This window comes from Amblyomma mixtum, chromosome 3, assembly GCF_055824585.1.
Source record: "Amblyomma mixtum isolate Tamu chromosome 3, ASM5582458v1, whole genome shotgun sequence".
Taxonomy (NCBI): domain Eukaryota; kingdom Metazoa; phylum Arthropoda; class Arachnida; order Ixodida; family Ixodidae; genus Amblyomma; species Amblyomma mixtum.
In genome coordinates, this window is record NC_143014.1 from 42,349,766 (window position 1) to 42,377,683 (window position 27,918).

The window sequence follows — 27,918 nt, forward strand, 5'->3', positions numbered from 1 at the left end:
TCACAGAAGGAACAAAGGGGTTTCAAGTTCCACATTTCTGTCTACTCTGATACAACAGTATGGCACAGCGAGAAACAATTATTGCCCACAGCAGCGCCCCCAGCCCCGCTGTTGTTCATCGCGGAGAGGAGGAGGGGGTCAGCCTGTCGATTCCGGTCGAGCCAATTGAGCGCCGTCGCCCTTTCCAGCCAATCGGCAGACACGTGTGCTTCTTCTCTCGCCCCCTCTATTTTTAGCCCAACGAAACGGGAGGAAAACAAAAACGATCGGAGCTTTCGTTGCTTCAGCCAGTAAACACCAGTAACCGCGTGCATTTCAGTTCCTCTCAACCACGTTCTCAACCAACGAATGCACTTGTTCTTTGGCGCTATACTTTTTTTTTTCGAGAGGTCACGAGTATTTGACTATTACAGTGCTACACGCCCGACTCGGTGGTGCGTTGACCTGCTCTTTCGGCACTATGTAAATATGTACGTGAAATGACGAACTCAGCGGCGGAAGGCGGCCGACAGAGTTACAATACCCGCAACGTGGCTACACACGTGGGTGCGTAAATTGCATTTGTGTGCGAGCGACTCTTGCGCGCCAGAATTTAATGCTCGAGAGTGAGAATGGTGTGAGTGAGTTCCCACGCGACGACACAGGCGCGAACGAAAGACACGCAGTAACCGCGCCGCCACCGGCACGCACGGGAGGCGCTGAAGTCGCTACCCCGAATGCGATGAGCGCATGTCCACGGTGCGCGCGGCGAGAGATAGCCTCGCGTTCTGATGTTTACCGCCTCCGTTTTTTCGTTCCAGTCCTTTTGCAGGTGCGTTCATCAGCGCACCGTGCGCGCCGCGTGGGCCGCGAAAAATGAAACGAATAAACGAAGGGAAACGCAACGCAGCTGCCTGACAATAGTGGACGCGCACACACACAGAATAAGACTCTCTACAGCGGAAGCCCTGGGTGTGTTCCGTCGGAGGGAACGCGCGCGCTGCCCGACCACACCGTGACACACGTCGTAGTATACAGACCGGAGAGAACGGACAGGCCAGCGGCGGGGAGAGCGGACCAATCCTGCTCCCCCGAAACAGCAAAAATACGTGTACTCTCAATGTAAGACATCTAAAGTTACCCAAAAAGTTACAGACACCGAGAAGGCATGCGGATACCTCTGCGAAATGGAAGACATGGTTAATCAGGAGTTTTCGGCCCTGACTTGATCACAAAGAGCGAGAGGGGTCCCTCGCGCGTGGCTGCTGCGTGCGCGGCCGGCGAGGAACGGGCCGTCCAAACACAGGCTGCGCCAGCCGCACAGCACGGTACGCGCTCCACGCACTTGCTCGGCCCTCGAGGGAGGCTGCAACGTCGTCCCACGGCCGACGGGTAACCGCAAATGCATGACGCTCTAAAGCGGCGCAGCGTCGGAGAGGTCGTAGCCGGCGTGTCGCAAAGCAGTTTGCTCGTCACAACGCTCCGTGATAGGCCGGCGTCTTGCACGGCGCAAATCGGTTTTTAGCGCTACGAAGCGTACACACGCTCTTACTAATCAGTTCTCCTGCAATGCGAATGCGTAGTGTGATTCGGTAATGAGGCTCTGTTTTTGTGCGTCGCCGTCATTTCGGCGCTTGCCAGCGAGCGTCAAAGCAACGCCTTCCGCGATCCTATTTCACTCGACGACTGTTGACCGACAAATCGAATAGAGCGCGGAGCGGTAACACGCATAGGACGACGTTACGCTCCCGGGGCTGTTCACACATTCAGCGTGCGAGGAGCGGGCTAAACTTTGGAGTGCATGCTTTCTTCTTCGCCCACTGGCTTCGTGGGGGAAACAACGATTCACGAGGAACGCCAGGCGATAACGCTCTGGGTGGAGCCGCGGCATAAGTCGACAGCTACGGTCAACAGCAAAAAGAAAGCGAAAAGCCTCCGCCGATTTTTCGAAGCGCAGGAAAAACGCAGCTCGCGGAGTTTGTGCGCCTGCGTCGGGAGGAAGCAACAAGAGGTGTCTAGAGAGCCCTGCGTGCTCACAACAGCTTGAAACGATATGTTGTCACATGCTCTAACGCCAACTGCTTCGCGCGTCCGCTATACGCGACACGCCTGTACAAAAACTGTGTTTGAAAGCGGTTTTGAACGCTCGAACCAAGAACTGCGTGCGCAACCAAACAAGCACCATATATAGGGTCTGTGCAATTCAGGCGTTCGAACCAATGGCGCGTATAGAAACTGTACACAGTGCGTGTGTGTCTCGCGAGTATGCAAAATAACGTGCGGCTCCAAGCGTCGCTAGGGACAACACAGGATGCTCTAAGAACAGCGGCGATCCGGCGGTGGCTGAAACCGAGGCGGCCCTACGCCTTGAGAACGGACTGCAGCAGCATCTCCCGGTGCGAAGTGCGCATGTGCCGGATCAGGGTGGCCTCCTTGGCGAATTTCTTGTGGCAGTGGCCGCACATGAGAGGCTTCACTTGCAGGTGAATGGAGCGCAGGTGCCGGTTGAGGTCCCCTGCGAAGAGCCGGCGGCACAACCCACTTAGCACCGATCACCCGGGCAGGGAAAGAAACTTCTCTCGTTCGCCACAGGGCGGCGCTGTCTCGACAGACGCGCTCTGCACTGTTCCGAAGAACGAGAGCGAGGCGTGACTCAGAAACACTCTCATCTTTGTGCCGTCGCTTGGTCAGTACGCCGACGTAGAAAGAAACCTGTTAGTAGCAATTTGTGTATCACAGAAGATTTCCAGAATTTGTGGCACAGCTGACCGTCGTTGGCGTACTGTCCCATGACCGGAAACTTAATGGTGTCACCCCTGCACTGCCATGTGATCCAAGTGGGCCTTGGCCATGCGGGAATTGGTTATATCCCTACCCCACCGCAGAAGAGCTCGTTATGCCAGCTAGTAGACGCTTATAGGGAGAGCATTCTGGCGCAAAGAGAAGTACACACACGCTGCACAAGAGTGCGCAGTGGTGATCGTCCTGATGTCCTCTCACTGGAATGTTAGTTCCTTGTTACGCCAGAATGCTCTTTCTAAGCTGCTTGTCTCCGTTCGGCTTGTGGACACGCGCAGCCCACTTGGAGGACATGACCCCATTCTCACTGCCACCAGGTGAACACGGCTATGTGCAGAAGGTGATGACGTGGTCCCGAAGTGGTGACATCGTCAGTGTTCTTGTACCGAAAGACGTGCTATAGCTGCTGCTCCCAGGCACCATGAGCAGTGCTATCGTCTACATGGGCTTAAGTGAGTGCACTGAAAGTGTGGGAGTAGAAAGTGTGGTCCTGTCGTCCAGGTGGGCTTGGGAGTGGGTGCACTCAAGCGGCGAGGGGTAGAGCATGGCCTTATGGTGCTCTCGTTCAGGCGGGGTACTCTTAAGAGATGGAGGGATGGGTGCAAAACAGCTATAAAACGCACCTCTAGACATGATAAGCTATTGACGACACGTGCGCTATAACAGTCGCATAGAATCAAATCATCGAAAGCGTAACTGCCGCAGATTCCGTTCAATGCAACAGAAGAAACTGCAACTTTTCATGTTGAAACAATCTGCCGTAACTGTTACGACTGCAGAAGAAATCTACCTGTGCACGGCCATGAAACAAGCAATGATCAGGAAGTACGGTGCAAGAAGATACCACGGTGAAAAGATCGGAGCTTAAGAGACACTGCAGCGGCACATACCTAGGTGAAGCCACATCGCTTCCATGGGCACGGAAACTTTAAAAAGAAACAGCGCAAGGCAAATCGGAACGCTACTGCCTTGTTTACAACTTCGAATAATGAACCAACCCAGCCAGTGAACACTCTTTTAGCACAAATGCGTACTAAGAGCGAGTTTCTCGACCTCATGACTAGAGGTGGCAACCAGCCGAAATGCCATGTTACTCACAAACGTTAGTTCATTATTCGTAAAGAGGTAGTCAGAGCAGGTACTTCGCCGTTTGATGGTTTCAGCCTGTAGGGTTAATAACAACTGCTTCAGGTGGCAGGCGTGAAAGTCGGGGGGGAGGCAGAGCGTTCTGAAAATGGCCCTGTGAAGAACTGAAGGAGAGGCCCTCTCCAGTTTTCCATTGCAAACGTGCAGCACCACAACTCCACTCGAGTTTCGCACTGATTGCGCCCACTCTCTAAGATAATTATTTACTTCTCGTAAGTCTTCACCAATATTCCAACTGTCACTTGTCCTCTCCTGCTTTCTCCAAAGGCTTAGATGTCCTTGAGGATTGTAACTTTATTCGTGTCTGATATTTCTGTCCATAGCTGTGAGCATCTGTTTTTAGACGTCTCTTTAACTCTGGGCTTCAGAGCCCATGTTGGTTATTTGCTCACTATCCGGTTGCCGCAAGTGGATATGTAGTCGTCTTCATTGTTTTTGCTTGAAGGCTTTCGAAATAGTGAATACAGTTTGCTTCACTTCGAAAAAGCCAAAAAAATATCTTCTAACTCCTGCTGGCACAGATAATAAAATGCGAAAAGCTTTTTCCCCGAAGTTTGTATTTGTATTTTTATATATGTTCCACGATTCATGTTCTGTGGTCCTTAAATTTGTGCTGGAGCCTTTTAATTGTCCAGTTGGTATTTCTGGCGAGTGATGTACTTCTTCTGGGTGAAACCATTTAACTTTACTATAACGTCCTCTTTCATAAGGTCCTTAGGCAAACTAGAGAAATGTGGGAGGAAAAGCACTAAGCAACACGCGGAAGCAGACACCACTTTCTTCCTTGCTCACTTATTTTAGGTCCCTGTAAACGAAGGACAGAAACCGTCGCACGAACCGGGCAGCGCGATGACGACCATAATAAGGAAGGGAAGTAGTAGCTACCCCTCGTCATCACGTATGATCACCCGTCTTGCCTTTATAGCGCATGCAGTAAACTATACTTTGCTATGCTAAACCATTGCATATTGATATGTACAAATAGCACAAGGAGGCACACAAAAATGCAAAGGACGAGACCAGGGGTGGTCCCGTTCTTTCCTATCTGTGTGTCTCAGACTATTCATTTTTTTCAACCTTGTGACTCCTTCGAAACTGTGTGCGGCATAGATACAAATGTCACTCCGACAAAATACATCTAAACATAAAGTCCCGTACGCAACTAATAAGTTTTCTTTCATCTCTTTTTATAACCAATCATAAATGGCTCATTCTTTCTTACGCAAACTCCTTCGAATTATTTCTTTGAATAAGTTGTATTAGCCACCACGCGTGTCGGCAGTGCGGCCACATAGAACGCAGCTCTTTAGCTGTGCAGTCATGCTAAAGAGCTGTGTTCTACAGAGGCGTGGCAAACATTGCACCTAATCCCCCTTTGTTCCTTAGTCATCCTTTCCTGAGCGTATCCCTGTAAACGCGCAGGAAAGCATGACGTCGCGCAGGTCACGGCGACACAACATGAGGAGTGGCTCTTGACCCGCGCATGCATCGCCCTTGACGCGCAGACCGCCGGAAGGCGCCGCCCACCTCTCTGGGAGAAGCCCTTGGAGCAGTGGGGGCAGCCGAAGGGCTTCTCCTTGTTGTGGAAGCGCTGGTGGGTGACCAGGTCACTGTGGCGAATGTAGCCCTTGCCGCACAGCGAGCACCTGTGCGGTTCCGTGCCCGTGTGCACGTGCAGGTGTCGCGTCAGGTCACAGCGCTGGATGAAGCTCTTTCCGCACTCCTTGCAGTGGAACCGCTCGTCCTCCTGCGAAGGCTGATGCTGTGGGGTGTGCCGCACAGCGGCCGCTGCACTGCGCTCACCTTTGTGCGCACCGTGTGGATCTTCTGGTGGCGCGTGTAGTTGCCCAGGCGATTGAAGGTAGCACTGCACATTTCGCACTGGAAGGGCCTCGAGTTTTTCGGTGCGCTCTCCGGGGTTTTCTTTAGGGATCCTGGGTTTTCGCCGGCACCTGCATTGCATAAACCGCCACCACGTGTAGGCCACAGAAGCAGCGCTGCAGCGAGGTCTGGTACCTGTATCCTTGTTGATAGGGTTAGTGCCTTCCAGCTTGCAGATGGCGTTGATGCTCACTTCCTTGATGGTGGTTCCGTCTTCATGGAGAATCTGCGAAAGATCGCGCTTAGCAGATTCGGCGTTTAATGCCACCCACACGTCGCGGCGGGCACACTCACCTGAAACTTGACGGGTGACATGGCGTCAGGCACCAAAAGAAAGTTCCCAAGGATCACCGAGTCCACTGGCAGCACATCCAGGTTGACCGTGGCCAGCGGGTTGCTGGTGGTGATCTTCAGCTTGCCTTCGAGCACAGCTTGCGCTGGCGGTGGCGGCTCGGGCTTGTCGCGCGAGTGCTCCGGCTCGTCGGGCGCCGAGCAGCACTTGTCCTCCTTGGCCGGCGAGGCGGGCCGCCTGCTCTTGAGCTTCTTGTTCTCCTTGCCGTCGGGCTGCGCGACCAGACTGTTGGGGGCGTTCTGCTCGGCCAGGGGAGTCACGAACAGGTCGGTCATGTCGGCGGCCTCTTCGAAGGCCGTGCTGTGCTTGGTGAGGTCTTCGAGCAGCATCGACGGGTCCTGGTTGATGGTGCTCAGAGCCACGTCCTTGCTGTTCTCGTGCAGCAGCGGCGACTCGCTGGCGAAACCATCCAGGTTGAGGCTGTGGTCTTCATACGCCTCCACCTTGATGAACTGCACCCCTGATGGGCAGAGCGCGGCGCTCAGCGCACGAGCGCCACGCCGGGGCGACGGCCACTCACCGCTGTCCTCCTGAGCGCCGAGGAAGTCCAGCCCGGACACCTTGACGGCGTCGCCGGCTACCAGCAGTTGCTGTGGGTCGGCCTTGGCGTCGCGGCGGCCCTCGAGCGCCTCGTCGTCCTCCCGCCGCCGACCGTCGTCGGCCGCCAGCACGTAGTGCACGTCCTGCTTGAACTGGCTGACCAGCTCGCCCAGGCTGGGCACGAGCAGCAGCGAGGGCAGCGCCAGGCCGTCGCGGTGCTGGGCTCCCATCACCAGGCTGTTGATGTAGTCCATGGCTGGAGGGCTCTGCATGGCCCCGCCAGGCGCTAGGGCCCGGCTCGCTGAGGCTCGCCGCTCGCCCAGCGCCGTCGCATGGCGTCGCGCCCTGCAGTCGCGGCCCTGGGGCCCTCGGGCCGGCTCCGTGCCACTCCGAGCGGCCCGGGAGCGCGCCTCTGGCGACGATCGAAGGCGCCGCCAGTGCGCACGCTCGCCGCCCTGCGCACTGGAGCCACCGCCACCGACGCCGCCACCGGCGCCGCATTGATCGCCGCGCGCGCGCGCCTGTTTACATGCCCCAATTAGCCCGCGCCGCTCTGGTGATGGTCCGCTCGCCAGACCACGGTGGCCGCTAGTCTGTCCACGGCGCGCCATCTTCGCGGTCCCCGCGACTGTGCTCCGCCACGACACCCTGGCCAAGCCGGACGACTGTTCATCAACGCTGCGGTCAGTGGACCCGGGGCGCCCGAACGGTTCGATAATCTCCAGGAGCACGCGCTCAATGCGCATGTGCCACGATCGATGTCGTGAGGATGGAGCCGACAGTGCAACCCATGGCCGAGCAAAGCCTCGACGCGCTCTGCAAAAACACCAAGTTCACTAGACGCCAGATTCAGCTCATGTACAGAAGCTTCAAGCAGGTGAGTGTCGGCATTGCACCGCGGTGGCCCTGTCTGTGATGCCGCGCGCCTCCGTTGGCCCGGCCGGCCGAAGCCTGCGGCGGCGCGCTGTGTCCCTGGCTGGCCTCCTAACGCACCGGTCGCTGCAGCTTCAGCTTGCCACTAACGTTCGCAAACGCTCTGTGACGGCTAGAAAGCTCTCTTAGCCTACAGCCATGAGTCGCAACACGACAGTCGGAGGGAAAGGCTGCTTTCCAATAAATGTCACCGGTATAACTTCACCGTATGTACACGATGTACCATAACGGTGAAGGAGATGTCAACGAGCAGCGAGATCGCAGAGGGAGCTGTCAGCAGCCCAGTCAAGAAACGAAAAAAACCGCGACTATGTGTGCTCAAAAGATGTATGCGCTTTGTAAAAGCCCAGTTGCTGATTTAATTATTTTAATACAAATTGGTACCGTCCTGTTAGGCATGCTTCACGGCAAAACAGCACGCAGTGAATCTGCGTCGCCAGTATACTGTTTATATCAAGGCCGCTAGTGTAATAAAATGAGCTGTTTGATCGTGTTCCCGTTCACTAATGTCTCCCATTGCAGGATGTCTGCACCTGAAGTTCAGTGCAATTGTTTTTTCGATTATTCCGTTTGTGTGTTTCTCACCGTGGCTTGTCAATGGTGCGTGAATGGTACGGTTATTTGTGCAGCTCGGCACAAGAAGCGAGCCCTGCACGCAAGCTCACTTGTCCAGCAGTACAGCACGCAAAACACGTACATGCGTGTCACAAATGCATGCGACTCGTTTACTCTTGCAGGAGTGTCCCACGGGGTTCGTGGAAGAGGACAACTTCAAACACATCTTCGCACAGTTCTTCCCCTATGGAAGTAAGTAGGAACCTCGATGGTACGGCGCACAAAATAATATGCACAAAATACAAGCGACTGGAGAAACTTCTGGCCGGACAAGTTCCCGGTTTGCTGGCGCGAGCTTCTTGAAAACAGATGCTGGCAAGGCGTTCGTTGGAAATTAATTTGTCGTTTAATTGCTTTCCTGAGAATCTTTTATAAATGTCCAAATACATGTGCGGTCTGCTTGCACTGTTCGGGCCTACAAGAGCTAAAAACAACAAACTCGCACATTTTTTGTGCATTCAAAGCATTACTCCGTGCCCATTTCCTCACGACTAAATGTTACCATTCACCCATTTACTTACCCGCCTGAGGCAAAGTAAAATGCTACATTCCTGGAATACCTAACCGATATTAGGATGCATAAGTTGAAGCTTCATTTCTTTTTGTGCTGTTTTAGTTCTCATGTACCATGCCTTCAAACTGTGTCGCGAAAATATAATATGAGCATTGATTTAGTTCATACAAGTGAAACGAACAACTCAGAAGGCACAAGAGCATAACAAGAGTGGAAACGCGCTGGTTGGCAACGTGCACCTGAGAGAGTTTCAAGGTCTCCACGGAGAAAAGCAAATTTACATAGTATTGATTTTTTTTTTCAGAACCTCTATTCGAGCACTACGCGACCTATCCTCTTGGAACGGTTGTGAAGAAGATCAAAAACTCAAGCTGGGAATAGTTGCATTACATTACAATATATGCGACATGGTGTGCGTTGGGCTCGGTGGACACAAGATAACAAGATAGAGGTGATGGTTGTGCGACTAATAAGTTTAAATGTGTTGCCTTTTTAATTACTAGTCACTTTATGCTGCATGTTGCAATCGCAGTCACGAATACTGCATCGATTTGGGACTAATAGCTACTTACCTAACTTGCCGAAGTTCAGTAGGACTTGAGATATCCATCAGTCAGTTCCCTGCTTTTTCTCAGCCTACGCCAAGTTCCGGCGCACGCTGATCGCCCAGTTTCGGTATGAGGTTCGAAAAATCAGGGAATTGATTTTGAATACCTCAAGACCTATTGAACTTTGACAACTTCTGTAAATAAGATTAGTCTCGAATCGATGCAGTATTCAAGGCTGCGATTGCAACATGCAGCATAAAGGGAATAATTAAAAAGGAAAGTAAAAATTTTCCGCTAAATAGTCTAATAACCATGACCGCTGTCTTGTTATCTTGTGTCCGCCGAACCCAATACGCACTCAGCGAAGGCAGCATCCACGTGTCCATCGGCATCATTATTTTATAAAGCTATAAAGATTTTTAAAAATAGCCGCGTATATTTTAAGAGCGAAAAAGGCAAGAACAGTACGCTCATGAGTTGACTGCTTCGCTAAAGCAGCCGCCGCGGTGGCTCAGTGGCTATGGTGCTCGGCTGCTGGCCCGAAAGACGCGGGTTCGATCCCGGCTGCGGCGGCTGAATTTCTTTGGAGGAGAAATTCTAGAGGCCCGTGTACTGTGCGATGTCAGTGCACGTTAAAGAACCCCAGGTGGTCCAAATTTCCGGAGCCCTCCACTACGGCGTCTCCCATAGCCTTAGTCGCTTTGGGACGTTAAACCCCATGAACCATAACCAAACCTTCGCTAAAGCACTCTTGAAAACCAGCATAGGACCGCCACTGCACAGGAGTTTTAGCAAGGCTTCGAGAGCTTGCTCTCCTCACTCGAAGTACCTGTTCGGGCAAGTGGATATTACATTCGTCGACTTGTCGCCCCCTTTCTTCTGACTCTTACCCGAAACCGTGCTTGCTATACCCATCCCTCTGCGATACAACTTTGCTCTGCCGGCTGGAGGTCTCCAGCTGTGGCTGGAGGTCGTAGTCACAAATGCCTATTTGTATTGATGGAACAGCAGACACTCTGACGTGCAACACTTGCAGATGTGAGGAAACTATAGTTCACATCTTATGCTTATGTCCTCGCTTCGACAAACTACGAACGACCCTACAGACGGCCATAAGCCAACTGGATGGTGGACTTTACACGGAAGTGCCATTATGCACTAAAAGCCACAGCCTAGCAGCTCGATGGTCCACAGAGCCATTCGACTGCTGCTGCAGTATTTGAGTCCACAGGCCTTACGGTCCATTTATGTGCACACCAATGTGCTCGAGCTTTCCTCTCCCTCCTCTCTCCATTTGTCAAACCCCTTGGCTTCTAGCAGCAGCTTTCGAAGATCAGGGCATTTGAGACATACAAACGTATAGGCGCGGCTTCAGGAAGTGCAGGAGGATCAGTGTGATAACTACTTTGGAGACATGCAAAGGCCGGTGCGAACATGAATGTACAGGCTGCACGCATGCGCAGCTCAGGCGTCCGCCGCAGCTACATAGCAATGGGCGCCGATGGGCGGTGCAAGAGAGACCATGTTCGAACGAGTGGCGTGCACTCTGTTCACCCACGGCACACTGTTGCTCATCGAAAACCTTTTGTAGAGATGTTTACTGTCAGGCTGGGTGCATATCCCATAGTTGTTCGTGCCAAGCTTCTGGCTACGTGGGTCAAGCGTATGCACCCGAGCACTATTTCGTTACACTGGGACACAAGGCCTCATTTGGTTGTCTTCTGTCTGAAAAAAGATGGTTTGCACTTACCGATCTACCTTTTCCATAAACTGCACTGCAAGTCGTTTTTTTTTTTTTTGCTCTCTCTCTTTTTCTTGTACCTAGCGAAACACTTCTCCGCTGGCTCAAAACACTTTCGTGTTTTCGCTCTGCCTGCAGCTCCAACCCGCACACTTTGTCGGAGCAGCCAGCCACTTGCAGTCCTAGGCTTGAGGCACATCCCTGGACGTTGAGAGGGTTTTGCCACAAAACGCCGACCAATAGCAATGGAGCACGTAATGGGGGAAATGGCGCTGTTTCTTCCTTTCTCTCCCGCTTCTTTTTTTTCGCGGAATAGAATGGAAGGAAAGATCGGCTGAACACTGTTTCAAAGAAGGATTTGTTAATTGTTCAAGAAAATAAAATGTTCGACTTTATGCCCCGCATTCCAGAGTAGCGCATTATTTTTTTAGAGCTGAGCTGACCGTGATTCTGAAGATCTCCAAACAGGATAATCTTTCGAGCGCTTCCATCTCGGTTCAGACGAATTCGAGATCGCTGGAAGTGGTAGCCTCGTAACACTTAAGCACCTCTCTTGAGTAAGATGTTTTCGATTCCCGAAGGGGTTAGTCCTTATACAGTGGTACGTTTTAAACCACGCATCGGGAAATGTCGTCTGCGTAATGCTCCATCTTAGACCCACCCCTTCACATCCAGGCATGCAGCATTAATGAAGTGTGCCCCCGACAGAAATTAATTACAAACAGCTTTCCGGGGGCTTTACCGGGTGACCTTGGCATTTTCGGGCCAGTTCCGGGAGGAGCGAGAGCAACGTCAGCGGAGCGTAGGCCCATAAGTGAAGGCGCGCTATGTGATACGAAAGCGACAGGCATGTTGCGAACGTCTTCGCTTTTCTGCATTATGTAATTGTCTGCATAATTTACCTTCGCCGGCAGAGCGAAAGACAGACGCCGCGTGGCATTCTCTCGCTCACTTCCAGGCCGGCGGCGAAGCCAAGCGCGCCGCGGTGGGCGACGCGGGCGCCTATTTACCCGACGGGAGCGGCGAAAGTGAAATGGGTCGCTTTGTTGTCGTCGCGGTGCACGCAGCACGCACGGAGGTGCAGGGGCCGGGTGGCCAGGGTCGCGGCGGATCAATGGCGCGCCGCCGGGAGCCGGGCCGCCTCTTTCCACGCTCGTTTGGGGATTCCTCCTCTCTGCCCGGGATGCAGGCCGTGGCCTTGGCCGCGCTGGGGCGCCCCCGGGGACGGTTAGGCTTCTCGGGAAGCGGGGATATTTGCATGCGCACGGCTTCTGTGTACGCTTCGACTCGTGAGCACAGCGCAATATACAAGGCAGCGAGGCAGGGGTAAACAGAGCGAGAGTGGGCGGAAAAGGGCCGACGCGGATGCCGGAATAATGGGCTGAAAACATGTAATCTCGAGCAGCTGTTGAACGAATGAAAGCGTGAAACAGTTGAAATGTTATGGCAAGCTCTGGAAAACCTTGTAAAGAAAGGTGCCAAAGCACAAGAAAATAACCGATCAAAAAGAAACAAACAAAAAACAGCCTAGTTCATTCCGTGCGAGTTCATACGGCCTCGATCCAGTCGCATTTAGTATAGCATTCAAATTTGTCTCCCTGTGAGCCCGAACCACCCACTCCTCGTGAAAAGTATACGTGCACTATACTGAGTGAGTTCTGCATATACTACACACATTCTTTTACCGCTGGAACTCAACTGTGAACCGATCTGCGCGCGTCCTCTTGGCCGAGAACACCGTCAAATAACGCCAGTGTGCACCCCTCATTCGTTGCAGACGCCTGCTCATACGCCCGCTACGTCTTCAAGAGCTTCGACCGGAACAGGAACGGTGCCATCAGCTTCAAGGTGACGTACAAACCTCCTTTCCGAACAACTGAGAAATGAGTTCACGAAAAGGGTTCAACTTGAATTGAGGACAACGCAGCTATGGAAGGGAAAATGATAGTTGTAACGTTAAGGGACAGGAAGCGGGCAGAGCGGGTCAGGGAACAAACGCGGGTTATCCTAGTCGAAATCAAGAATAAGAAATGGGCTTGGGCAGGGCATGTAATGCGAAGGCAAGATAACCACTGGTCCTTGAGGGTAACGGACTGGATACCGAGAAAAGGAAAGCCTAGCGGGGGGGGGGGGGGGGGGGGGGGCAGAAAGTTAGGTGGGCAGATGAGATAAAGAGGTGTGAGGGGACAAGGTGGACGCAGCTAGCACACATGAAAGGATTAATTGGAGAGGTATGGAAGAGGCCTTTGTCCTGCATTGGACGTAGTCAAGCTGATGATGAGTCAAAGCAGCTCCAACTACTGGGATCGGAAACGGAGATAAGCAATGTTTTTCCTTGGCGTGGCTGGAAGTGAGCAGGTACGCCCCCATCCCCCTTCATTCCCCCCTGCCCCTCCGGGGATACAAGCTGCCTCTGTAACTCTGGCACAGCTTTACTGTTTATATGTAGGTTCTTGTACAGGCCAGCGTTATCCTCTTCATTGAACTATGCGTGGCGATGCTATCGTCGACCTTTAAACTAGGAGACAGTAAACACGCCACACTTGAGCGAAATTTCAGCGGCACCGAGCCAGTGCCCCAAGAAAGAGAAACCAATGTAGTTACCGAAGAGACGCGAAAAGCACCTCATGCCGCCACAAACGGCTTTGCAGGACCTGCTCTACTGCCTGTCGCTGCTGTGCTTCGGGAGCGTGCAGGAGAAACTGCGCTGGGCCTTTTCGCTGTACGACGTCAACGGCGATGGCTTCATCACACGCCAGGAGCTCCGAGACGTCGTCTGTTCGGTGTACGCGCTCCTGGGCCGCCGCTCGAGCACGGACGAGAGGGCGCTGCGCGAACACGTGGACCGCGTCTTCCAGGTACTGCGCGAAGACGCTCGCGTCTTTTTCTAGTGCGAAATCATTATGTGGCGCATCAGCAACGAAACCCGGCATCGTTTATCAAGAAAAGGGGCATCAAAACCTCATGAAGTCACCATCCACTGTGTCGCATGCTGTTAGACCATAAGACCGTAAGAGCAATGGGTGATCATAGGCAATGAAGCAAAGACATTAGGCGAGACAGCAGTAGTTCGTGATAGGGATATTAAGTGATAGTGATAGTTGTAGTTTTGGAATGATAAAGGACGTTACTAAATAACGATCAGGGTCAATTAATGACAATATAAATGATACAGGCCTTTAGGTAGAAGGCCTTTGCAGTAAAAGCCTTCAGGTCAACGGCCTTTAAGGCTAAGGCATTTAAGGTAAATGTATTCCGTGTAAAAGCCTTTAGGTCAAAGGCCTTCATGCTAAAAACCTTCAGGTTGAAGGCCTTTAAGTCATAGGCCTCTAGGCCAAAGGCCTTTACGGTTAAGGCCTTCAGGTCCAAGGATGCTTTCTCATTCACAACAGGTACGAACCTTAAGTGACCACTGTAACTTACTGTCAACCTAGCCTTCAAAACACGAGACAGTCTGCAGCTTCACTTTGGCTCGGAGGAAAGCCAAGTAAGCAGCGATGTTGCGTACTTGCTGAAAGCCAAGGATCTCTTTTTGCATTCACCCCAAGTCCCCGCATACTTATGACTAGGGGTTAGATTTTTCTGTTTTTATTTGTTGAAAATTCGCCGGCCTTTCTTTAGGTGTTTATTTCAGAACGCAAGTTTCGGGGGGGGGGGGGGGGGGGTTTCGGCGAATATTATTTTAGAGAAATTAAATATACTGACTTTTTTCGGTGATTTAATGTCGCAATCCTGCGAGGTCAAAAGTCACTTAGCCTATCTTGACGTTTTTGTGAGCATGAACAGTTTATTTGCACGTAATTTACCTGAAAATGGCAGTACCTGGAGCTGTGAGTGTAGAAAGAATAGCTATCGTCATTAAAAAAAAGTAATGCAAGTTCAATGAGATAGCCGGCAGACAAAAACGCAAGTGGAAATTTACGTACAAGAACTAGGTTGACATGTTATCCGTTGTCGCGCTGCAGGCGTTGAGCGACAGGGTGGGGCATCGCGTGGTCTGCGTGCTAACGGCAGCGATGGAACTGTAGCTCAATGTTTGCGGTAGCCAGGAGATGATAATTTTTCGTGACGCGCTCAGGAAGGGTTTCATGTCAGTGTCCTGTATGCAGTTGATAAATCTATATACTTGACAGAATTACTGATCTAAGCCGGTGATGATAGAGAAGCAACTGTGCTCAGTTAGCTAGCAGGCGGCGAGGAGGTGGTATTTCCCGGTCTGAAGAGGCGCGTAAGCTGGCGGAGCAATACCTCAAATCAGACACCTATCATCAAGCAAATGCAAATGCGCAAAACGCTATCTATCATCCGCATTACCACGGGTGTAATCGGCGTTAAAGTTCCCTTGCTCTTCCTTCATTATTCTCTAGAGTAAGGGCGGATTTATGGACAACTCTCGATGGGTGCTGTAGAGGTCAGTGTAGTCCTAGCCCCACCCCACAAACCCCTAACCCACGTATGGGCTAAAGTATCGCACAAGACATTTCATTTAGCGTTAGCTTTCGAAATCCACAGGTACTGTATATATCAGGGACAAACCGCTAGCCCATTTGCTAATGTAGCGTTTGATTGCGCAAAGACATTTGCACGTCAATCATACCACGGTATAGGCTAGGCATAGGCAGCGGCGACACCCTGCTGAGTGGTGTGATCCGCACACGTGCGCCTAACAGCATGCCAAAAACACTGCAAGCCGTACGTCAGCTTGCCCAGCAAGAGTGTCGAATACCGTGTGCTTTCGTTTGGCAAGCGAACCGCGCAGAATTAGCTTCACGCAAACCAATCGAGTGTGGCACTGCGCCACAAGAGACAGTTGGCAATACATGATGGAGTGCGCCCGTGCGGTAGAAAGAGCTGAAATCCAACGCAAGGCAACTGCAGAGGCTTTAGCCACTTTAGCCGTTTGCCCCCGTGTGTGCCAAGCACCACGCTAAAGCCGGACGCAAGATGAACATCACACGCACATATGAGCGCGCTTTTCGCAATGCCTTATCTCAACTGTAGACGCCTGTGAGCGACGGCGCGAATAAGAAGGCAATATAGACAATTGTGCCACCATATTAGATTGGAAGACGGGCGTTCACCAGACACTGTTGTGCAAAGCCCTGGGCAGCAGGCGAGGTTCCGTGTCCTCGTGCTATACAGTCAGCGTTGCAAAAACTCGGATGAGAGAAGGAAAACGGAAGGACGACACGTGCGCATCTCGCATGTCGTTCACTGGGCCCGCTGAAAGGGCTTCCGCTTCTGTAGCGTGCCTCGATCACTGCTCAATTGCAAAACCCGTGCCGTTCTGAAGCCGCTTTTCATTACGCTGCCAGCCTGATTGCCCAACACTCCGCTCTTAACGCTTGCAGGGTCAGTGCCATGCGACGTTCACCGACAGTGCTTTTAGTTGCGCGGTGAAACAGTAAAAAAAAAAAAAAAAGAGGCATTTCTCCTCCCATGTTTCCTTTCGAAAATTCGAAAACTACAGTTAAAGCTGGACAGCGAAGGGTCACGCACGTGGCCAATCTGCTTCGCAACGCAAAAGGGTTTCTTTACGGGGCAAATGATAGGGGGTATTCTTAATCCGCCGCAACCGATGAATGTACCGTATGCACTCGTGTAAGTGTGGCACTTTTTTTTTTTCGAGATTTTTAGGGTTGTGTATCTCTATCACGAGATCGACATTTTCCATTCGCTTTTTCGAACTACAGCGCAATCGAGGTTATGCTATTCCGCTCTTGCGAATAACCATATTGTCACGTTGTAGTGACGGCAGTCCAGCGGTCAGGAAGACACCAGAAATACTTGCAAACGAAGCTCTTTATTTGGGCTGACTTGCACCCGCAAAAGAACTGAATCACTCGGCGGCGGCGTAAGCAACAAACGTGCTCGTCGGTCGTCGAACCATAGAGTAATATAGAAGTAAAGAGCGGACACTCCCGTAGGCCCCAGCGGCCGACTTTTGTGCACAGCGCACCTAGCGGACCCGGGGAAACGCACTGGCCTCAGAGATGAGAGGCAGTACTTTCATTGCGTCTTGTGCGTTCTCCCCTCTCGCGGAAGAGGCGGTGTCACATTGCCCAGCTGAGCAGCTGGCCACCAGCGTGACGATTACGGAGCACGCAACGATTATCCAGGTTTCGACGCTCGTCAAAAGCGTTTGGCTTTGATCGCTTGCCTGGACGCCGCGGCAAAACACGTCACCCACAAGCCGCAAAGGCGTTATGCCACGCATCGCGTGCGCTTGGCAAGCGGCAGTGAACCTATACGTGCATTCTGCCAGGGTGACAATGAGCGCATCAGTCACTCCGCAGAAGGAAGCCAAGACATGCCAAGACCATACTCTTTTTCTTTTTTTTTTTTTTATTAGCACGTTCAGTGCCATCTGGCGGAAACGGGGAAGCGCCGAACTCGGCCGCGAAAGGGCCCGAGTGTCCGCTCTTTACTTCTATGTTACTCTATGGTCGAACTACGAATGCCCGCTGCTCGCGGCATCGTTCAATTTAAAGCCGCCAAGGAAACTTCGAGATAGCAGGTCGAGACATCTAGAGTAATCTGGAAACACGTAGATGCAGCTGTTCATGGCTGTGAACAATCGAGATTAGACCGGTCGCTTCTCGCGTCTGGAACAAAAATGATAACACCCCTTTTCTGCGGCCTTGCGCGAACGAACGGACGCTACAATGATACGTGGCATTACCCCCCTTCCAAAGAAGCATCGTCTCGATGCTTTAAAATGAAATTGAACACTGAGAATGCTTCGAGAACTTAGAGTGCTTGAACATTCCTAATAAGGTGTAAGGGCAGCGGTAAAAGCTTCAAGTCTGGCCGTGTCGTCGTCGTCGTCGTAGGGGTCGTCGTCGTCGTAGGGGTCGTCGTCGTCGTCGTCGTAGGGGTCGTCGTCGTCGTCTTCGTAGGGGTCGTCGTCGTCGTCGTCGTAGGGGTCGTCGTCTTCGTAGGGGTCGTCGTCGTCAAGGGGGCATGGTCTTCTGTTTTCGTCGATGGAGGATCTTAGTTCTTGCGCTCAGAAGCAACCTCACCTCCAGAGGCTGCTTTATTCAGTTTAACCTTCGGGGGCTGGGGAAGCGTCCACGCACTGCGTAGCCTCGGCTAGGAGATACTTAGCGCGGTGACGATGGCGACGGAGAACGCGATAGGCGGCTCGGCGATGAGTATCCTTCCCGACGCAAAGAATCCTCGATTTCGGCTGGTTGCTGGCCGGGTCGGGGTCGTGGGGCGTCGTAAGGGAACCCTCGGATGCCCATTCTCCTGTATGTGCAGTACCGGAGAATGTGACCGGTTTCTCCGCAGTGGAAGCATTGTGGGCGGCGCTGGTCGGGTGTTCTCCACTCGACGCATTTCCTCGGCTGGGTACGACGCTCGTAGGACGGGCGAGTTGGGGCGAGAGGGCGGCGCTCCAGCGCAGCTGGCTAAGGGCGATAGGGGCTTGGGTCCCGTCGTCGAGGTACAGGACGGCGCACTACAGCGGCGTAAGTCATGGCTGGAGGCTCCAGAGGCTGCGTGGTAGACTGGAGTCAGGTCTTCCGGCGAATAACTCAAAGGGCTGGCGTCACGACTTGCAGGGGTTGTCCGGTACCTGGAAGGCTACCCCGCACCTCCACCAGATGTCACGTTGTAGTGACGGCAGTGCAGCGTTCATGAAGACACCAGCCAGTCTTGGAAACGAAGCTCTTTATTTGGCTGACTTGCACCCGCAAAAGAACTGAATCACTCGGCGGCGGCGTAGAAAGAGAAGTTTATTTTTTTCTGTTTTAACATAGAAAATACAAAACAAAACAGATGAACTTAATTCTCTGATCAGTCAAGCACATGCGCAGTGACGCAGCACTGAGCACGTCAGTAATGCAGTAAAAATGCCGATACTCGACCGCCGCGCAGGACGATAAAGTATGTCGACCATTTGCGCAAGAACTCAGCCTCGCTCATTGACAGAGCGTCCATGCATGCTTGTTCAAAGAGGCGCGTGCGCAGGCGCTGCAACATTGGGAACATTGTTCTTTGCGGACGCCCATTTAAGGATGCCACTCCACGCTGCCGCCACAGAACGAACATTCCGACACACAAGAGCATATTTTGAAACACTTCGGGAGAACTAGTGCGCGCTTCCAGGCGGGTTAAAAACATGCGTGACACTAATGTCCAAAAGGTGCGCGCAACTACACACTCAAACATTGCGTGCTGCAAAGTTTCAAACAGACCGCACTGCGGGCATCGGGCGGAGGGCGCCACGCCCCACGCCGCAAGGCGGTCTCTTGTGGGCAGGACCCGCCAGCCTCGCAGCCAGCCGAAGTCCCTGACATCTGCAGGAAGCGTAGCTGAGGTCAGTTGGCGCCAGCGTGCCCGTCTCGTTTTCTGGAGTTGTTCGCGGGTCAGCGCAGCGACCGTTAGTGCTTCACACATTCTGAAGGGCGGGGTTTCATCAACATCCAGATCGGGAACGCTGGCAGTCAACGACGTCAGTGTGCGACGCACATTAACGAAAAATGCCGGCGGCTGCTCGGCTGTAGGGCCAACCACGTGTTGTAAAAAAAACACGTTACGCGCTGTACCCAGAAAATATGTGAGGAGTGTTCTCCCGGGATAGTCTGGGTTGCGTACAAGATCTCGTACTCCTCGCAAGGCGAGCACATTGCACATGGTGCGTATACAAGGTATACCAAACCCACCCATGTACGATGGAAGGCGCATGAACATTCGTGACACAAGTTCGGTTTTGCCCGCCCAAACGAAAGAGCCACAGGCCGAGGTTAGCCTGCGCGCAAACGTGCGCGGTGGGTTTGCGACGCGGGCGACAAAAAAACATGCGGCTAGGATTGTGGACTTAACTATATAGCAGCGCTCGCAGGCGGCGGCGTAAGCAACAAACGTGCTCGTCGGTCGTCGAACTACGAATGCCCGCTGCTCGCGGCATCGTTCAATTTAAAGCCGCCAAGGAAACTTCGAGATAGCAGGTCGAGACATCTAGAGTAATCTGGAAACACGTAGATGCAGCTGTTCATGGCTGTGAACAATCGAGATTAGACCGGTCGCTTCTCGCGTCTGGAACAAAAATGATAACACCCCTTTTCTGCGGCCTTGCGCGAACGAACGGACGCTACAATGATACGTGGCAATATTTCGGGAGGAATAAGGGAATAATCCCCTTGCGCATGACAGCTCTCTGCGATGTGACGCTAGCAGGTGCAAGGGGGCTAACCCCGACGTAATGACGATCGGTCGACGCCACTGGCTGGAGGGCCTCCTTTAAGGGGTGTTTGCCGCTACATTCTTGAGCTGTATCTGGCTATAGTCCGAACACCCATCACATGAGGCGTGTTCAGCAGCGCTCGGGCACTGCTGCATAGCGGCGAAGACCCCGTGATTAGCGCTTCGAGGCGGAATCTGAACGGTATTACGCGTCGTCAGCATTGTCTTATCGCGTGTCGCAGGCAACTGTCAGCTCAGCTCGGAATGTGGGGCAGGAGGAAAGTTGTACACACCTTACAGCGCAATGACTTTGTCAAATTTATAAAAAATAATCGGCGGTCAATCAGGGGGGAAAGCCTTTACACGAATGTATATGATATATGGTGTTGCTTAACTGACTCCATATGACACATCTTAAGGAAAGTATATACAGCGCAAAAAACAGGGACAGCAGAAAAGACACAAACACAGGACTGGCGCTGATTGCGTCTGTTTGTGTTGGGCTGTTTGTGTCTTCTCTGCAGTTCCTGTTTTTTGCGCTGTATATACTTTCCTTAAGATGAGCCACCGACTAGCCCATACCAAAATTTTGAACCATATGACACGGTTGCGACATATTATGCTGGTGAACAGGAGGCTGTGTTCAAAACCGACACCAGAGCAGATGCTACACTACTCGTCCTGAAAGCTTAATCATGCCTGTAAGCAAGATACAATTTTGCTCGTTCATTACTGTGGCGTTGAAATGCGTTTTGATGATGTATAAGTGCAAAACAAAACCTGTTCGTTAACCTTTTTTGTCCTTGCTCCGGAATTTCTTATACGCGGAAGAATGGTGAGCAAAGATTGATAACTGGTGGATGATTATGAGGACAGTCTAGGCGTAGTGGCGCATACTGCAGGCCCAAAAAAGGAAAACAATAGACTGAATATTACTTTGGGCCATCAACCCCATATTTCCATTGTTGGCCTATTATAAGCAAAACAAGCCCAGTGAGGTGCAAAAGGACATGCAACAAGTGATAACTGTCTCCTCACATTCGCAGAAAATGGATGTCAACCAGGATGGTATCGTCACCATGGATGAGTTCATGGAGATCTGTTCCAAGGTATGCATCCACGGGAACTTTTACCGTTTTCGTTATTATTGCGATCGAAAATAAAAAAGTGGTTTCTATGACACAGTATCTAACGCAGCCGCCAATCACAAAGACCATGGAGTGTGTCAAAGTTTGAAGCTTGTGGGTATCTTTCTTTTTCTTTTTTTGCGGGAAAATAAGGGATTTAAGGATCCATATAAACTACGGATTTTAAGACAGATACGCGAAAGCTGCTATCTGCGTGCATCACACACTTGGATGACCAAGTTTTCATTGTTGACCTTTGATAAAAGTACACACTTCAAAAGACGTCAGCGCTAGCTGTCACGGCAATGTCACGGCCTAAACGTTCTAGTTGTGAGCAACCAAGCGTGGCATGGGGCGTGGATAATGTGCCCACCTCATTCGCGTAGCCCGTGCCTGGCGCTAACCCTCACAAAACAAACTCAATCGCCCCACACGCGTGGCAAATGCAATTGTAAAAGCAGAGGAGGAACAGCTAGCGCTCACCATCCGCATCACCAAGGGTGTAACCGCCATTAATTTTTTTTTCTAGGGGGGGGGGGGAGGTAATGTAATTCCGTGCTGAATTTTTGCAATATTTTGGGGATACTAAGTTTCACGACATGGCCGCAAAGAATTTCTCGACATGACAGCAGCTTCTGCAGAAGTCGGCCGCTTTATGCCCCAGCTCTCTCCGTCCTGGCAAGAACCAAATTATCCACAGCACAGTTCCAGCTAATATGGGTGCCAGCACATACCTCCCGTCCAGGAACCACGGGAGCTCATGAATGTACTCGAGGATTCGTCAACCAGGCACAGAGCGACCAATGCCCCTGGTTCAGGAGTGAGCGCCTGGTAACTTACCATTAAATCACCCTCCACTATCGAAACGATCGACTCAAATACCCACCCCCGCACAAATCCCTCACCAAAGTAGAGCAGGTCGCCTGGCGGCAACTTCAAAACGGGTACATTCCCAAATCCTTATAACGACTCCCTGATGTATTCCGCGGAATACAATTCCCGCTGCATTCTCTGCAATCATTCTAAAGCAAACCTCATTCACATCCTTCGAGAGCCCAGAGGACCAACCACCTCTGAGCTTCCAAATCTCGAACCAAAGTCAGTGGGAGACTGTGTTGCTCAGCCCTGACCCGGAGGTACAACTCCGGGTAGTATAGGAGGTACTCACATGACGTCATCCGCAAGGGGCGCTAGCTGCCGGCGCGGCATTCGCCATGTTGGTGGTCGCGCGCGCGTCCGCCGCAGCCAGCCGCAGCGTTTAAATAGCTGGTGATGGGTGAAATGTGAGTGCATTTCGCGTCTCAGAAGGTTCTATTTTGTGAAAAGGTCGACCCCCCGTAGGAATGCGGAGGCGACGGCATGGTGAGTAATTCGAAGGGTCTGTTCGCTTAGCTGTAGCTTAACTTGTCACCTCTATCTGCTGAAAGTGACGTGTTGCTACGGCTTGAAGCAGCGCTACGTAGCTACAATCAAAACTGCAAAGTATTCTCGCTGGGTCCGACGTTCGTGCTGCGAGCATTTGTTTGACCGTTCTGCCGCTGGAATTATCAGTTTCTGCGGCGCCAGTTTTGGAATTTCGGTAGTTAATCGTGCTGTTTATACACGATGTGCCCTGCATGACTAGCTGACAGTTATCAACCGATATTAAAAGCTGCAAGTCGTGCAAATTTTTGCGTGCAGTGCAGCCAGCCAGTTTTGCTGCCGAGTTGAGGCAGCTATGTTTTATCACGGCACAGAGGAATTCTGCTGCAAACTTCATGCACAATAAGCGTACGCGGTCGCTGATGCATTTAACAACGTGCAAATATGTTACTGATCACTAACAGTTCAGGCCGGGTACCTCACAGCGTACCGTGTTTACTGCGCAAGCTAGCGTGAAACGACCGCAAACATGGCGCGTTTGCCGCGGCGACGCTCGCGCCGTCTGGTAGCGCGGCCTCAGTGAATACCTCCTATAGGTTGGGCCCTGGAGGTCGCGATGAAGCATGGACTTCAAGCCACCTAGCGCAGTGGAGGGGGCCCACGCGCTGTCTAAGCCTTATTCCTAACCCCTGTCCTCTTGTCATATGACAAAAGTTTGTTCCTCCTCCTCTGGCCGAGCGCATCCTAAGAGAATTTGGACTGACGCCAGTCTGGCCGCTTGGTATCTGGATTGCATTTCACGAGTTCTCTGCGAGCCCGATTCTTCGCGAAGTACGGTACATTGGCGCCATTCTTCACTACCGCCTCAGGTCACCTTCCCCAAGGCAGATTTAATTTGTACTCTCGCGTTCTATTTGTATTCATTTGGAGCAAATGCACATATATTTGATCCGAGAACCAGTGCGTTTTTTAAACATTAGCACGACTTACTCAAAAGTCGTAGAATTTTTATTCAAACTTGACGCTTTTGTGACCGCTGCCAAGTTATCGCGAAGTGAGAGACCCGAACTGTTCTCAGCCTTCGATCTTTTTGCCCTATGCAGTGAAAATGGCCCCGGTTTGAATATTCATCCATTCAAATATAGGCAAGGCGCTTAGCTCTTCAGAACTCTTCGAACCTCGTTTAAAACTCAATTCTCTCTTCCAGGACGACACCATCGCCAGGTCGTTGACTCTTTTGGACACGACGCTGTAGCGCTGGTAGTCGAGGAATTCTCGGTGTCTTCCGAGAGCAGAGCGACAAGCCACGATCAGCGAGCACTCACGTCAAAACTTAACCGTCGTTTTGAACTTCGCCGTCCAGCGATCCTGCGGGCCGCAAAGTTTGGAGCAAACGTCGCATGGTTCCCTGGACAGCCTTCGTGCGGCTACACTCAACAGAGTACAACGCATCGCTTTCACGCAAAAGTATGCAAGAGTGGGCTCAGTGGCGCGTCGCAGTATTAATTTCTCTTACGCTTCACTATTTCGCGTTAGTGTAGGAGAAGCATTTGACGACGGGGCTGAACACTAAGTCGTGAAGCAACCGCATGAAAGTTGGTCACCCGTGGCGATAGGTTTATAAGCCTAGCCCAGCTCAACGCAGTCTTTTGATACAATCACTTTTAAGAGGTGCCCTGTCGGTGCCGACCGGCGCGTGCCGTGTATGATTCGCGTAATTCGCGCCGGGACACTCCGTCATTGCGCGTACTTCGATAGAAGCCTGGCCAAAACTGCTGCTGCCGACAAATCTGCAAGGTACAACGTGGGCAAGGCCGATTATCTCCGACTCCGCAGAGCAATCTTTCGAGGAAAAAAGCGCCGCGACAAAGTTGTACTGCTCGAGCGCGGGTATATGAATATCGAGCAAACTGCTTTGGGGAGCCGTTGTGCGTTTCATTTTCTCCTTTCCACAACGTGCGAGAGCCGAGGTCCGGCCGCTGCCCTTTTTATCTCAGCTTAATTTCGGAGTTCTTCCGCCTCAACTCAGGGCAGTGAATTTTACGTGCGACACTTTCTTCGGACCGCCACTTAACTAGCCTTGCCGATATCGTCGGCCGTGGACAGTGCAGAGGAAGGACAGTCAGGCGCCCCTGTTCGGACCGGGCCACTCGTAGCAAACAAGGCCAGTCCCTTCAACTGCCGGGGCAAATGACCTGCTCCTTCCTCGAACGCGGCAACGGGTCGGCCATCGAACAATCTAGCGTTCCACGTGAGCAGATAGCACACGGCTCCTAGTTCGTACTTTGATGCACAGCCACCGCAGTACGACTCAGCAAAACACTGTTGTGTAGCACCACATCACAGCTGACAGAGCTCGCGGCCCGACAGGCAAATGCAAATCAGCTTAACTCTCCCGCGGGAGAACTTCACGCAGCAATGAGCCATCGGTGGACAAACTTAATATGCGCCTGCATAGATCGCGAGATGGCACCACACGGTCCAGCGCATTATCGAGCGCTCAGCCAGTTACAGGGTGCATGAATTAAACCCTCCCGAAGTAGAGCGGCCTGCAATTAGCCAAACCAAAGCTCTCTTCTCTGAAAGGCTAGCAGTGACAGTCGCACACGGGTAGCCCACAAAGAATATGGAAGTTAAGTGGTTAAGTTTCCTATTCGCGGCAACTGCCAGCTTTCCGCGTCACATGCAACACCGGTGCTCATGGACTAGCGGCGCTGTTGCTACGGGCGGGTCGGGCTTCGCAGTACCACGCAGAGTGCATTTACAACAAAAATACTGACTGATGCACTACACTGCTTGCGTCATCACGTCCCGATACTCACTTTTACAACAAGGGTCGAGACGGCGAGTAGGATTTGGCAATCGTGCCTGCGCAAACCTACGATAATGAGCGGGCACATATCGTAAGACAAAACTCGGATTCTAGTGACTGTCTGTAGCATTTTCGCTGTCCAGTGAAACAAAAGGCTTCCATAAAAAGATGTCAAGTTGTCTAGTTTTGGAAGTGTCACATTACAATAGCGAAGGCTTGCAATATGTAGTCTTCTCTGCACCTTGCCAGATATATATTATATATATATATATATAAAAAGGAAGATATGAAAATCCTGCTATTTTTCTTTCACCCTGCCTCCTTACTGCAAGGGTTCCTACAGCTAAACAGAACTTCACATCTGTATCTTTTCTCTCCTTTCAAGCATGCCACCAGCACGGAGATATCTCCGTGGCCACCAGGCAAATGACAAGATGTGTGTCAACTGTTAGCTGTGTTTTGCAAAGTTACACTACAAAATGCTCTACACCATTTCCAGAGATGGACACATTACATGAACTTCACAACCTAAAGCACGGTTTCTTGAAACAGTGACAACCCATGTCTAATGCAGCCAACACAATTCTGTGATTTGTTTCAGAATGAAACAATAACATGGTAGTCATCTCACTTGATACTGAGCAATGCACAATGAAGGAGATACAGAGGGAGGCAAAACATATAGACTTGAGCAGATGCCTTGTCCTTGTTTCAACATCTTTCCTCTGTGCTGTAGGGATTAAGATTCACCAACTTGCCCAACTTTCAGTGCTACTGAAGTAAAGTGGTTACGTTCAAATGACAGACATGTACTAAATTTTCTGATACTGGATGTCCAGCCAAGAATATTAACACTTTTGAGCAGCCACAGTAATTGACGACAAAATATCGACACTAGAACCAGACTGTTGGCAAAACACAACCCAGTGTAGCAAAACACTATTGGTGCTCTGTTTTAACTGAAGTGCAAGGGTGTGCTTGCAAGGGAAGAAAAGGGCATGTGAAGACAAGGCTGGCCCCAAGGCCAATCCAAGTGTTTCCGTGACAGTCATGTACAGTGTAGGGCCCTGCCAAGGTCCACCAGTGTCGACTGGCTGTGCTGTAGGCGCACAGCATATCTTGCCATATAGCTATAGCTATGTTAACATTACAGGTTGTTGTGCCTAGCCAGAGAAAAAGCGTGACAAATTAAGATATAGCACACATATTTTAGAGCTGTTGTATGTCAAAGTGGAAATTCATCGCCAACAAATTCTACTATGTAGAGGGGAGTTGTGCTTTCAAAGGTGACATTCAGTGTGACGCCTTTCAACCAGGGAAGGAGGAATGAAAAGTGTGTGGCTGGGACACTAGCCAATGAATGTCAAGTGGGTTCTGAGTTGAAAGTCGTGCACATGCCTCGCAAGTGCACAAGAGCAGGTCAGTTCCTGTAGGCAATCAGAGAGCAGCAGTGTCGTAGCCAGAACTCGTGGTGGAAGGGCACGGAGGCCGTTAGCAGCAGCTTGTCTCCTGTGGGGGCCACCCCGACAGGTGCAGGCGATTGCATGCGGAGAAAGTGCTTTTTTACATGAGTTCAAAGTTTCTCAACCCCTTGCAAGAGGCGACAGCTCGACCTGGTTGCTGCCATTTGCTGATACAAAGTCGCCTTACTATGTTACAAGGGTGTGTTTGTATGTCAAGGTTATGTCACCCGCTTCATGTTTGTACAAAGATCGCTATTTTTATATGTGGACGGTATGCGTAAACCCTTGCAACATGCTAACCTATTTGCAATTAGGCAAGCCATGTGTTTTTTCCCTGCTGCATCTCCAAACCGCCTGTAAGTTGCCAATCTTATGCATCCCCTCCAGTGGTTTGTAGACTGGGGCTCAGTATGACTGGCAGCTCCTGAGCTACATGTCCCCTCCTAGGCCTTGTTGTGTCTTCCATGTTCACATTGAACCACTGAGCTCTCCAAATTATTTATGCAACCATGTATAACTTGCATGACAACCGTATCAGTATGGCTCTGGTAGCCCAACTTATTTGCATGCGGGCAATTTCTGTGGATTTCTAAGTGCTGTTTTTCATGGATCAGTGTGTGTTGTTCTTGGTGATCTATGTGTTGTACTTCAGATAAGCATCAGGGTTCTGCTGCAGGCAAGGTGAGCCAGGAGTAATGTGGCCCTCTAAGGCATAAGAGCATTTGTGTGCAGGCCAGTTTAGGATGTGTTTTAAGTGTTTGTGTCTTGGGTCAGACCCCTCCATGTTTGCAGTGTGTTACTCTGTTGTGGACAAAACGGTGGCGTCTTCTCAGCTTACTGCATGCCATCCTAGAGAAAAATCTGGTTGGCACTGGTGAGACGGCTCAATAAACTGGGTTTCTCAAAGTGGCTCCTGT

General features: G+C 51.5%; 2 protein-coding genes across 3 annotated transcripts; one reads left to right on the top strand and one right to left on the bottom strand.

Moving 5' to 3' along the window:
• On the bottom strand, window positions 1–7,323 carry LOC149349899 (uncharacterized). Of its 2 annotated transcripts, XM_089578905.1 has the most exons (6): window positions 6,678–7,323; window positions 6,100–6,617; window positions 5,941–6,031; window positions 5,728–5,876; window positions 5,452–5,680; window positions 1–2,494 (listed from the first exon to the last, which is right to left on the bottom strand). In XM_089578905.1, the coding sequence occupies exons 1-6, from the start codon at window positions 7,306–7,308 to the stop codon at window positions 2,340–2,342; spliced, it is 1,773 nt and encodes a 590-aa protein (XP_089435031.1). In that variant the 5' UTR covers window positions 7,309–7,323; the 3' UTR covers window positions 1–2,339. The 2 variants fall into 2 exon arrangements, with proteins under 2 accessions (XP_089435031.1, XP_089435030.1); XM_089578904.1 differs by having other exon boundaries at window positions 6,100–7,322.
• On the top strand, window positions 7,082–27,906 carry LOC149349900 (A-type potassium channel modulatory protein KCNIP1-like). The gene is made up of 6 exons (XM_089578907.1): window positions 7,082–7,574; window positions 8,368–8,437; window positions 12,826–12,896; window positions 13,700–13,906; window positions 21,284–21,346; window positions 23,934–27,906. The coding sequence occupies exons 1-6, from the start codon at window positions 7,467–7,469 to the stop codon at window positions 23,979–23,981; spliced, it is 567 nt and encodes a 188-aa protein (XP_089435033.1). The 5' UTR covers window positions 7,082–7,466; the 3' UTR covers window positions 23,982–27,906.
• The last annotated feature ends 12 nt before the right edge of the window (window positions 27,907–27,918 follow it).

Excerpts from the sequence above, each read along its gene's own strand:
- LOC149349899 (XM_089578904.1), bottom strand. The coding sequence starts at position 7,308 with ATGGCGCGCCGTGGACAGACTAGCGGCCACCGTGGTCTGGCGAGCGGA. Across the intron at positions 6,032-6,099 it reads TGTCACCCGTCAAGTTTCAG|ATTCTCCATGAAGACGGAAC; the intron begins GTGAGTGTGCCC and ends GATCTTTCGCAG. Across the intron at positions 5,877-5,940 it reads CCCTATCAACAAGGATACAG|GTGCCGGCGAAAACCCAGGA; the intron begins GTACCAGACCTC and ends TATGCAATGCAG.
- LOC149349900 (XM_089578907.1), top strand. The coding sequence starts at position 7,467 with ATGGAGCCGACAGTGCAACCCATGGCCGAGCAAAGCCTCGACGCGCTC. Across the intron at positions 12,897-13,699 it reads ACGGTGCCATCAGCTTCAAG|GACCTGCTCTACTGCCTGTC; the intron begins GTGACGTACAAA and ends ACGGCTTTGCAG. Across the intron at positions 21,347-23,933 it reads TCATGGAGATCTGTTCCAAG|GACGACACCATCGCCAGGTC; the intron begins GTATGCATCCAC and ends TCTCTCTTCCAG.